A 13,314-nucleotide genomic window follows, 5' to 3' on the forward strand; every position below is an offset into this window, starting at 1 on the left:
TTTTTTGGTTTTTTGAGACAGGGTTTCTCTGTGTAGCTTTGCGCCTGTCCTGGAACTCACTTTGTAGCACAGGCTGGCCTGGAACTCACAGAGAGGCTTTGCCTCTAGAGTGCTGGGATTAAAGGCATGTGCCACCACCGCCTGGCTTGCAACAAATATTTTTAAGATAACATGAGAACTTAAAAGTTCTGAAAGATTGCTTCTATCCCCCAAACATTAACATAATTCCAAACTGATAGTACCCTGCTTTACAACCCATCAGTAAAAATAACTGAAATAGTTTAATATTAACAATGACTAACAGTGAACAGAAATAAATAAGTGTCAGAGAGGGAAAAGTACAGGAAGGATCCTTTAAGGACTTAACATCACACACTGGCCAAGCAGTTACTTTCTTCCTTATCAAGCAACCAAAGCAAAGTCTCAAACATGGAAAGAAAAGGGGGTTGGGAGGAATGGGTGTGTGTAAAAAAAAAAAAAAGCATGTATGTATGTACGTATGTATGTATGATTTATAAAACGGCAGGGTGGCAACACTCAGATTGAAGGTGAGTATGGGGTGAATCTCTGAGTTTGAGGCCAGCCTGTCTACATAGTGAGTCCCAGGACAGCCAAGGTTACACAGTGAGAAATTGTCTCAAAAACAATCAATAAAACAAATACCTTATGAATTATTTACATAATTCCTAAGAAGACATGTGCAGGTAACATTATGGCCATACATGTGACGTAATTCAAAGGATCAAAAAATATGTGAGAGTGCTGTACAAAAATGAAACCTCCTTTAATAGCTAATTATTATACAGGCTGAAAAACTCTTATAGGAAGTACACTTGTTATTATTACATTAATTATGTTTAAAACCAGGAAAGACTGAAATAGCTCAACATTTTTATATACCTACAAAAAAAATCTTTACAATTTCAAATATTTCATCTTTTTATACTGCCAGATTATGTGTAAGTTTAAGGAGTAAACTAACATTTCAGGATATCAAATAAATGAAAATAATCAGTAAAATTAAACTTAGTAAGTTTTCTAAAAGTAGTTCATATGAAGTAGCAGTTGAATGCATATCACTTTTCTATGAGACAGTGTCATTATGAATGTAGGCTGCCCTCAGGACCTCCCTGTCTTGAGTGCTGAGAGGTCACAAAAAGGTATGAATTCTCCTGGAACCTGAGTTAGAGGCAGTTTGTGAGGGCCATGTGGGTGCTGGAAACCATCTTAAACTCTGAGCCATCTCTATAACTGCTCTAAGCTACAATTTTAAAGGAAACTGCTTTTTATTTTGAGGCAGGGTCTTGTTATACATGCCAGGCTAGTTAGCTTCCAACTCCCAGCCCTCCAGCCTCAGACTTCCAAATTCTGGGATTATAGGCGCATGAACATACCCAGAACATAGTAGCAGGCCTTCATGTATATTACACATAATTTCCTCTTCACTTCCTCAATTATTTGTTATATCATTACAGTGAAACTTTTCTCTAGACTCTAAAACTGATAAGAATATAGAAAAAACATCTAACTAACGATTGAAGGTAAAACACAATTTCACATACTTCACAATTTTGTTTTACTTTTTTAGGAGTTGGGGAGGCAGTATTCAGGCAGTCTCACTCTGTACTCCACTTAAGATAATTCTCCTCCTATTTCAACCTTCCAAGTTTTAGGCTCACAGGAATGAGTTGTTATGCCCAACTATAATTTACATTTAGCTATAATTTAAGTCTTGATGCATGAGAAGTTAAACTTAATAGCTCATGTAACCCAGGCTGGCCTCAAATATGCTATGTACCAATGGATGACATTGAACTTTTAATTTTCCTCACTCAACCGGTATGCTGGAATTAGAGGTACAAACAAACATATCAGGTTTTATATGGTGCTGGGGAATCATACCCAAGATTCTGTGCATACTATATGCAAGCACACTACCAATTGAGCCACATTCCCAGCCCACACCTACAACTTTGGATAGATAATAAGGGATGGAAATAAGGTATAATAACTTTTTATTCGTTTTTCTCACATTACTACTTCTAATTGGAGAAAAGCTCATAACAGTTTGAGAATAACAAAGCTAAAAGGCTTAAACAAGTGTTAAAACACCATAAACAAAACAACTAGTCCTTTCCTATAGTTACTTAGTGCTTATGAGACTCAATCAAATTTCATAAAATCAAAAAAAATTAATTCAGGGGTACCCAAGTTTAATCTCCATCTTATTTACTGCTTCATGAAACCTTTTGCTCAGTTTATGCTAGGAATCAAATATACCCGCTTCACCTCTGAATAGCATCAACAGAATCAGACTCTCTATCCCATTAGAAAGTGTTTAATCTCTCACAGGAGCTTAGCACTCTATTTTTCAGTTTTTTTTGTTTGTTTGTTTTTTTTGGATTTTTGAGACTTTTCAGTATTTCATTTGTGTGTTCCAGCAAAGTCTGGTCATACAAACAAAAATATTCACGACATCAGAGTCCATGGGATTTTTATTTTAGTATCAAATATTTTAGAAGGATGTGCCAAAAAAAGAGAAAAGGATTCTTAAAAAATTTTATTGAAGTATCTGCTTGACAAAGAAGCAAATTTCTTAAATTAACTTCAATAATTAAGTCAGGAAGAAGTGTCATAATTATAATTTTGGCTGGTTTTTTCCCTCCAGATTCAAAAAATTTTTCTGTATCTAGATAAGCACTCAAACTTAACTTCTGTTAGGCAAAAATGCAACAGAAGTTTTAAAAAGTCTCAAAATAGGAACCAGATAATAATTTTTTTATATTCATGTATTTTAGGCCTCAGTGCTTTGCTTTGCCTACATTTATGTGCACCACATGCATGCCTGGTGCCCTTAGAAGCCAAAGGAGAGCTGGATCACCTGGAACTAGAGTTAAGGATAGTTGTCAACCACCATGTGGGTGCTAAGAACTCAACCCTTGTAAGAGCAGCAGGTGTTCTTAACTGCTGAGCCATATTTTTAAGGAGCCATAGTCAAATCTTTATATGTAAACGAAAGTTTATTTTAATTTATGTAAATTCTCAGTTAACTTACACGACTGTTGGTTAAACAGTAACATGAGTGAAATTTCATCATCAGTAACTTAATTCAGTAAAATCACAGTCACACTTGGGCACATAGTTTTAGACCCATTTTATTTGAAAATGCTTTGAAAACATGAGTTAACTTTGTATAAGGGCTCATTCTTGGTCCCCTAAAAATCAAAACATACTTCTTGTCAAATGCAATAGTCTCAAGATAAAATCTCAAAGGAAATAATACATATCTAATGCCAAGTTTTATTGAATTCCACAGTTTGATCAACAATAAATATACATGAATGTGGTTTTCAGTTTTAAAATAGGCTAAGCAGCATGACTGGTATCTTGTTGAATGCAATAGTGCTGCACACTTGTAATTCTACCTACCCAGAAGACATGAGTCCAAGAAGCAAGCTAGGGCAAGACTCATAGCTATCAAACACATAAAACAAACAACAATTACAGCTATGAGTCTGGCTCCTAGCCTTCCTCCTCCTTAGCCAAGCAATATGACAAATAAACAAAACGATTAATCTCATTTCAGGACAGTAATGGCAGTGACTTGATCTGAGGATTAGGTAATTTCTTTAAAATATTCCCCAGCAATTTTTTTAGGGCTAGAAAGAGGATTCAGTGATTAAGTGAACTTGCTGCTCTTGTAGAAAACCTTGGTTCAATTCCCAGCACCCAGATGGCAGCTCATGGCTGTCTGTTCCAAGGAATTCAAATGCCCTCTTGTGGCCTCCACAGAGACCAGGCACACTTGTGGTATACACACACAACCACGCAATTCAAACACTCACACATAAAACAAGCCTGAGCATGATAGTACACACCTTTAATCCCAGCACTCAAGAGGCAGAGGCAGGGGATCTCTGTAGTTCAGTGCAGCTTAGTCTACAGAGTGAGACCCTCTCTAAGGATAAACAAACCCATTGGGGAATATTATTTTAAGGTGTGTTACTTTTTTGTTTAACTCTGTGAAGCTGTGCTACTTTGCCTGTTTAAAACACCCAATGGTCTAATAGCTGAAATGCCAATAACAAGGCAGGAGAAAGGATACCTGGGGCTGTCAGGCAGAGAGAATAGATAGAAGGAGAAATCTGGGAAGAGGAGATCTAGGAGGGAGAAAAGGAGGACATCAGGGGTCAGTCACCATCTACACAACCAGCAATGGAGTAAGGAAGTAAGGTTACAGAAGAAAGGGAAAAGCCCAGAGGCAAAAAACAAACACAATATTTTTAAGTTAAGGAAAGCTGGCAAACAAGCCAAGATAAGGTTGGGCATTTATAAGTAAGAATAAGCCTCTGTGTGAGATTTATTTGGGAGCTCGGTGGCAGGCCCCACAAAAGAGCAAAAACAAAAACAACACAAACCCACATATAAAACAATTATGAAACATTTTAATAAAAAAGGAACTCTCATAGCTTGGAAGTACATGGTTTTAACGGTATAGACCTGTTTCTTGAAATTAAAATTTATAAAAATCTGGATGGAAGTTTTAATAGCATATACTTCCCTTACCCCAGGCATTAATCAAAATACTACAAATATACCCTGCAAACATTTCCTTATTCTTAACTTTTTCAATAGTTTCTCCTAACTTATACTTTTTAATTTCACTTCATTCATTATTATGTAGCGGAAAAGGAACCCTTGGTCCTCTTGCCTTTACTCTGCAAGGGCTGGGATTTCAGACTTTGTGACATCATGCCTGCCGCCTTTTGGCCTTTTTCAAGATAAAACAAGCTAAATTTGCCAATCCCATCTTGCTCTGGGATTTCATGCTCATCTTAAAATGTATGTGTGTTGTGTGGGAACATATGATATAGCACACATATAGGTCAGGGGATAGCTGGTAGGAGGTGCTTTTCTTCTTCCAGTATGTGAGTTACAGAAATCTTGTAATGAGGAACCTTGTCGTCCTGCATCAACTAAATTTTCTTTATTTATTTATTGAGACAGAGTCTCACTGTGAAGCTCTCATTGGCCTCAAACTCACAGAAATTCACCTGCCTCTGCCTCCTGAGTGGGAATCAACTAATTTTTAATAGAGCTGCTTACCTAACAGATCTCAAGCTTTCTAAACCATAACAGTATCGTTCTTCACTCATACACATATTCCTTCAGATAATCCCAAGAAATAAAGTGTTTCTATCTCCTCCATGCAATCTGTTACCAGCTAAAATTGCGTAAAATATGTACTTCCTCACACCATACATAATTCCATCATAATCTTTAAAAGCAATATAAAGTCAGGTATGGTATGTTGCTGGAAGGTTTCCTGTGTCCTGCACAGACCTGAGGTCCCAAAGCCACTTATAACATAATCACTCAGAAGTTTATAGTAATTACTGTATGGTTATGGCAGGCTTCTTGCTAGCTAGCTCTTTCATCTTAAATTAACCCATTTCTATTAATCTATGTATCACCATGTGTTCCATGGCTTTACCTGTGTCCCATTACATGTTGCTCCTTGGATGGCAGTTTGGTGTCTCTCCCATCCCACCTTTCTCTTTCCTGTATCTCTGCTTGGATTTCTTGCCTGCCTCTAAGCTGCCTTGCCATAGGCCAATGTAGCTTACTTATTAGCCCACCAGAGCAACACATATTCACAGTGTATAGAAAGATATCCCACAGCATGGTGATTCATGCCTGTAACTCCAGCACTGAGGAGGCTTAAGCAGGAGGGTTGCCAGGATTGAGGCCAGCCTAGGCTATAGGGAGACCCTATCTCAAGGGGAAAAGTTATAAAATGCAACTAAGAATATATAATGTATAGAAAAATACAGTTCATGAAGTTACAGTATCACCTTTTGGTGAGGCTAGGGACTCAACCCAGGACTTTTAAGTACTCCATAAGTTCTCTATACTCCCAGCATTTTCTTTTGTAAACAATCCATTATCTATTTAGGAAAATACACATGATCCTAATTTTTGTTCTACTGACACAGGAGGTCATGCAGCCTAGACTAACTTCACAGTGTTACACAGCTGAGGCTAACCTCATTGGAACTCATGACCCTCTGGACCCTACTTCCCAACGGCTGGGATCACAGTTGTGGTTTCACTTTAATCTTACATAAACTACTTCTTTTACATTCTAGTAATTTCTAAACTAAATTTAATCTTTAGCTCAGCGAGGCCTGGCATTAACTATGAAGGCCCAGGCTGGCCTTAAACTCACATAATTCTGCCATAGCCTTCTAAATGCTAGGATTGGGTGTGAGCCTCCATGCCTGAATTATAATTTTTTAAAAATGGATTTTAATTTTTAATTGTATCTGCCGTCTTCATAAGGTGTTAAGATCATTGACAGTTAACATTTAAAGGTGGTGTAATTCCAGGGAAACCATCTCTCCTACTGTGGAGCTTACCTGTGCATCAATATCAATGGCAGGGTAGATAGGTAGCATGGCTGAAGGAGAGATGATAGGACTTGGAGTTGGAGTCTGAGGTTGGGAAATAGAAGCAGCGATACTGTGGGTAGGAGTGTTTGACATTGCAGATGCTCTTCCACTGACTGCTGTTGAACAAAATAACTGCACTTAATAAGGACGAAACATTGTTAGGAAAGAGTAAGAAATACTTCTTTAAAAATGTCTATAAGAGATTATTATAACATTAATAACTAATTTTCTGATGATTTTTGATTGGTGGACAGCCCCAAATTAGAACGTATATTGAATGATACACTTCCCATTCAATAATCCTCCTGAAAGACACATTCTTTTTTAAATGAAAGTAACCATAAAAATCTTAATTCAAAATAATCCTGAAAACAATATTTTGCGTACTAAAATTGCACAGAAAAGGAATAAATGATAATAGTCAAGAATAAAAAAAAGAAAGGTGATTTTTTTTTTTAAACTTCCAAACTTCACACCTTGTATTGTAGAGCAAATAAAAGTTACTTCACCGTTGGAATGGAAGATCCTAGAAGTCAAACTATTTAAAATACCACATATTTACTAACCACTACAGGGCAATGGTAACTTTGAAGGCCCTGGTGTGACGGTTTTTTCAAGCATGTTTTCAACTATGTATTTTCTCACATTAAAAATCATTCTGAGAGGAATAAAATATCCCACCTGGCAATCACACTGACTTAGGACAAAATTAAGATTAGGCTAGAAATAAGTATATTTACACAATCATCCTCCCAATATGGATTCTTGTTCTTCTATGTAGGATTCCGCTGTAATCTTATTTCACCCACATATATGATTTAAATAATGTCTAGTTAGATCTGTACTTGGGGTGGGAGAATAATGCTAAAGACAGAGGCAGAGAATAAACTGAAAATTAGCTTAAGGGACTTTGTTCTCTCAACAACTCAATTCTGTAGTTCATGTGTGAACATCTTCCTCTTCACCCACAGTAAGAATGCTGCTGCACTGGTATTAAATCGTGAATAGTAATCTCTGAACAGAGTGCAGATGTGTGTTCCCAAGTATTGTCAACTCCATCAGACACAAAACAGAGAGTCACAGCTGAGTCTGAAACCAGGCAAAAGAATTTATCTTGCCAAGAATAATAGTGAAATTGATCTTGTAACAGTTATAAACATGACTATCAATTAAGAAATCTACTTTACATAAAATCTTTAGGTCAGGCACAAACATACACTGTACATTATAGCAACACACATTCTATAATTTTACATTTTTAGTCCACTTAAAAGTCAAAAGAAAAACAAAGAACAAAAAAACAAAACAAAACAAAAAAAACAAACAACAAAACATCTGAATCATTAAGGAACCAGATCAAAAGGAAGGAGCATGTGCTAATGACTCTGATACTTTTGATAGTCTTATTGATTCCTTTATAGATAATGTTTCAACCTTGCAATCCTGATCTCCTGAGTCTACTTCAGACTGCTAAGATTACAGGCTCACGAGCATGCACAGATTTAAGAATCAAATAATTTCATTGAAAGTTCCTATCCTATACATAAATTTCAAAATCACATAAAATCTACAGCTCTTAAGATAGGTTCCATGTTTAAGATGACCTTGAATTTCTGCTATTGCTACCTCCGCCCTACTAAGTGTTGGGATTATAGAAGTGCACCACTGGTTTTATGGAGTGCTAGGGATCAAACCCAGGGTGCTTCATGGATGCTATTCAAGCTCTACATCAACTAAGCTAGATATCCTTAGACCTCACTGATTTTTATTCTATTAATTTAAATGGGTTAAATGTCTAAATTTTAATCCCCATTCCAACTAAAATAATATTTTAAAGAACCTACTAAACCTAGTTTTCTTGTTGTGGGCTGTTTCAAATTGTTTGCTTTCATCTTCTCATCTCATCTTCTCATCATCTCATCTCATGATAAGAAAGAAGCCTCATTTCCCTTCAAATTGTTTTATCAAGTAAGAGTAAGTTAACTATTCATCATTCAACCATTTACTACACAGATAAGAGGAAAAATCTTAAATTCTAAGACTTTTTCTTTACATTTTAAAATTCAATTTAGAGAGGGGAAAACTGCATGCTTGAAAGGTTTTAACAACAGAAATGGAACAGTGTCATCAAGACAAAACAGGGGCACATGTTAAGAGAGGTTAAACAAGTGCCTAGTTTTGATTTGGTGAGTATGAGGAATAAGGAAGGTTGAAGACTTGGCCAGCTCAGCACCAGAAGGAGAACATCCTAGGAAAAACCTAACAAGTGAGAACTAAGAAAGAGAGGGGAACAGTGCTTAGGGAAAGAAGGCCAAACGAGGTTGTGTTACTCAAGAAGCCCAAAATAAGGAATGGAAATGATCCTTAGTCAGCTGAAAGGACAAGTATGATCAGAAGTTATTCAAACAAGGAGAATACAGGAAAAAGTTGTGTGCCTGTACGTGCACATATATGCACAGACATGTGAATATGATTGAGATACTAGGTAGGGATCATCTGTAGGTAGACAGTAAGATTATTTTTAATTCTGTTCTTTTTCCGCTTGGGTATGTCTCTTTACCCACATGAAGAGCATGATACAGATGCCATTTTAGAAAATAGCAAATTGGTCATAATCCCTAAAATCTTACGTTCATTGAAAAGAAAAAAGAAAAAGAAAAAAAAAGCAAAAAAATTTTTTATGAGGAACAACCTTGAACACACAGAAATTTTGGGAATAAATGAATTAATTAAAAAAGCTATTTTACAAACATCTAATAATTCTCATCAGAATTAAAAAATTTTACAATCAGCAAATTGTTGACAACTATGCTCAAGTACATCAGGTAAACTCTAATAGTGCACCAAAACCCACTTTCCAACAGTCATTGGTATAGAACGTCCCAAATCTTCATTTCATTAATAAGTAACACTTAACTCTATAATCCTTCGGTAAACTGATACAATAGAGAATTATGATCTAAGTTAATGGCCATGAACATGGTATAAATTTTGGATTTATAACTACTGTAAGTTAATTGTCATACAATGTTAAAGTCTTTAAAGTTTATTAGGTATCATAACCAGTTAGTGATGATTAATAGGGATTTAGGTCTTAAAAATCTATACTTACATTAAGATTGTTACAATTCTTATTATTAGTTACTACTAACAATTATCCTGATATAGGTTTATATTACTCTTAAGATTAGCAGAGGTTTTCATAGCACATATTGCTGAGACGATTTAAAAAAAAAAAGGTCTGGGAAACTATACCAATTTTTGAAATGCAAAATCTACCTCATTACCTGTTTCGGTTTCTGTACTATCTCAACCTAAATATCTAAACGCTACAAAGCATATTTTCCTTTAAAAAAATAAACCTTATATTAATGTATGACTTCATCATAATAAATGTTTCTCAAATAGTTTTAAATTAGAAATAGTAAATTATCCAGGTAAAGACAAATAAAAAGTGGGAAGAAATCAGAAGAAAATTATCAAAATTCAACAACTATTTATTTCCTTTATTCTCCCCCTTCCCTTCCTTATCAAGTTTCCTTCCTGAAGAAGGAAAATTATTTTAGGTAGCAGAGCATTCTTTATGACCTATAACGCTATGAAATCTCATTCTACTGTTACACAATTCACAAAATTAGTCCCAAATAAGCAGCATTAAAACTGTTCTCAAGTTGCAATCCTCATTAGAATAGAAGACAAACTCTCTGGCTCCACATTTAAAACATGTTACTTCCCATACTGTCAGGGTAACACACCTTTCCATAATACAGTCAGAAACAGACTATACATTAGCATTCACAGGGGATAAAAACACTGACATACAGTAGAATCGGACTCTAATCGGTTGGTACTTTATTAATGTTGTAAAGGTGTTTGTTTTGATTGTTGTTTGCTTGTTTTTAAATAGCCATCATCAAGTTTGGTACATTAGTAAGTTAAGTATTTCTTTTTATCACAATTAGACTTCCTAATATACCCTAATACCTTTGTACTTCAACTTTTATCAATTTTTCTTTTATTGGTGTGAATACAGAAGCAAAAATGCCAAAAATCCAACCCCAGTGTTCTGAACTTAAAAGTGAAAAAGATAACCAAAAGTAAAAACCCAAGACTCAATCCACTACTGAAAAGCCTGGATTCCCAGCCTACTGATCTAAGACAGACAGATCTGGTCATTTGTCTTGTATAAACTAATCTTTAATTTGACCTGTAGCCATCTGAGAACTTCTTAACACTAATATTTCTAAAGACATAATGGGTCAAGAGTCCAAAAATAGTTCTCAAGTTGAGTAATGGTTAAAAAAAAAAATTCTGGCACACTCTTACTGGCCTTAAGCAAATCATATTTGATACCTGCTCATAACAATATAAACCCACCTGCCATGATGTCATCCAGCGTGTCATTGAGGGTCTGAGCAGGGCTGGCTACCATTAACCCTTGTTGTGTTTCAGTGAGAATTCCTTGCCCCAGCCCTGCCAACTGTGCTTGGCCCAGTACTGGCTGTCCAACTATCACTCCTTGAAGTTCTGTAAGATTTGCGATGGACCCTGGAGGCAAGGGACCCGCTGCCAGAGGCAAAGCTTGAGGCATCGCCAGAGGCTGGATTGGTGCAAAACCCATCTGAGCAGCAGTCTGCTGGGGTTCATCTTTAAGCAAAACAGGATCCACTTGTTGTAAGCGTGCATAGTCTCCCTCGGAAAGCTGCTCTCCAACCCCAACAGGAGTAAGAAGTCCCAGGTGTTGGCAAGACTGCTGCTGTTGCTGCTGAAGTTGAATTCTTTGAGCTTTAACTTCTAGATACTGTTTTTTCAGCTGTTGCTGAGTTTTCAGCTGTAACTCTCGCTCTACTTTCTGTAGTTCCTCCAGAATCTTTTGTTTCTTCTGAATTTGCTCCTCCCTTGTTTTGTTCAGCTCCTCGATCTTCTCCTTGGTAAGTTGGTCGGCATGAGCCAGCTCCAAGGACTGCAGCTGTGCATTTTTTTCTATGGCTTCTTTTATCCTCTGTTCCAGTTCTGTTAACTTTCCCTGAGCCTCTTCTACAATGCTCTCTGGAGACTGATTGGTGATGTAACCCTGTACATCCTGGCTGTTTGCTGGCAAATGGCTGTTGGACTTTTGTTTAGAAGCAGCTGTGTGAAAAAGAAACCCCCTCAGAAGTGCACATGAATGGCATCCTCATTACAGAGTTACTGTTGGGAGGTTTAGTGCCCACAGTTATGCACCAAGGTATCATATCCATGAAGGTGAAATATACTTCTAAGGAGTTAAACATAAGTCCACCTTCTCTATCACAAATACAAAATGTATGTATTTTATGTGCATAGAGTCATCTCTGAAAGTAGAGTTTAGAATTTATAAATATCTAATTTAAAAATTAGGGATGAAAGCTGGTGACACTTAAGTGGTCCAGTTAAAGTCAAGTCTAAGGCTATGTGTAGGTATTTCATATGGTCAGAATGTAAAAACTCATCATAAGAGCAGAAAAATTCAGCTAAATTATTAAGGTGTAGAGAAAATTTAGATGTCTGTATCAAGATTTTCCACACGTCATAAATGTCTGTGCCTTTGATAAACACACACACAAACACACAGAGAGTGCCCAAACCACTGAGATGCACCAAGAAATTAAAATCCAACTAAAATGTATGTCTTTGTTAGGACCTACCATCTTCAAGACTGACAAAGGAAAGAGATAGAATTCACATAGTCACACAGCTACGCGGCCAATAGAGAACTGGGATTTAGTTTCCTTGAAAGAAAGATGCTGGCCTATGCCACCCTCTGTATCTTCTGACAGCCAGGTAAACAGACTGCTCTGGCCAACGGGTTTAGCAACCAACTGAAAAGGATGCCAAGACAACAGGCTGGTGGTGGTGACCGGAAACAACTGCTGGGAATGCTTAGCATACTTGTTGCTAAAAGAATACAGGTAGCCAAAACCAAGATGCCAAAATCACAGTTTCTTTAAAAACTTTTCAAAAGAAAAAGTGATTCAAACTGGTAGGTGTCATGTTTGGGGACATACTTAACAGGCATGGTATGACATACACAAGTCAAAAAATGGACCTTGGAATTCTAAGAAAGTGTATCTTATGTATCTTTGAATTATTAGTTGAGGAAAAAGTGTCCTAGATATAAATCTATGTTAAACCACTTCTTTAAATTGAATTTTAATATTTGATCCAACTTCTTAATCTTTATGCCTCGTGTCACTACAGACTTAGGAATAGTAAATAAAAATGATCGGAATTGTCATGCAACTGTATCCAGCTTAACATGAATAAAAATGACTACTCATTGGAGGAAATTGTGGATATCAGAATTCCATCAGAAAGAGCACCTGAGTCTCTTCTGAGTCTCTCAGTCCCTGTCTTCTCTCCCAGAAAGTTGCTTTTTCATTAGTTTAAAACAAACAACAAACAAACAAAAAAGCTTTAATGATACCAACTTAGTAAATTCATTGTTGGTGAAAAATAACTTTGAAGGGCTAGTTTTTGTATTCTAATTTGACCTGGACATGTAAGAAAGTCTTTAGAAGTATAACTGACCTTTGTTCCTAACGGGCAGAGTGGCAGCAACGTTGGCAGGGGGTTTGTCAGGCTCTTGGGGTGGGACAACCATGGGCAGTGCTTGAACTGGTACACGAGGGGCCTAAGGAAGAGGGTGATAACAGTCATTTCCTCTTCAGTACACATGTCATCATCACGCGAATAACTTGCAGAGTTGCTATGTATATTTAATAACCAATTTCAGACAGTGACATATTTATATCAAATTATTTTAAAAGTGGCTATGAATTCCAGTTATTCTGACCATAATTTTAAAAAAGGAAATCATAATTCCATCAATCTAGAACATAAA

General features: G+C 36.4%; 1 protein-coding gene across 4 annotated transcripts in view; it reads right to left on the reverse strand.

Annotated features, from left to right (window-relative positions):
- Ankrd17 (ankyrin repeat domain 17) overlaps nucleotides 1–13,314 on the reverse strand; it is a 135,043-nt gene that overhangs the window by 39,231 nt on the left and 82,498 nt on the right. Inside the window, exons 14-16 of one of the 4 annotated variants that reach the window (XM_059274648.1) lie at nucleotides 13,002–13,104; nucleotides 10,830–11,582; nucleotides 6,420–6,565 (exon numbers count right to left, since the gene is read on the reverse strand). In XM_059274648.1, coding sequence (XP_059130631.1) covers nucleotides 6,420–6,565; nucleotides 10,830–11,582; nucleotides 13,002–13,104 — 1,002 coding nt within the window. Of the gene's footprint in view, nucleotides 1–6,419; nucleotides 6,569–10,829; nucleotides 11,583–13,001; nucleotides 13,105–13,314 lie in introns of all 4 variants that reach the window. The other 3 variants (XM_059274647.1, XM_059274650.1, XM_059274649.1) reach the window with 3 other exon arrangements.

Source organism: Peromyscus eremicus, chromosome 10, assembly GCF_949786415.1.
Source record: "Peromyscus eremicus chromosome 10, PerEre_H2_v1, whole genome shotgun sequence".
Taxonomy (NCBI): domain Eukaryota; kingdom Metazoa; phylum Chordata; class Mammalia; order Rodentia; family Cricetidae; genus Peromyscus; species Peromyscus eremicus.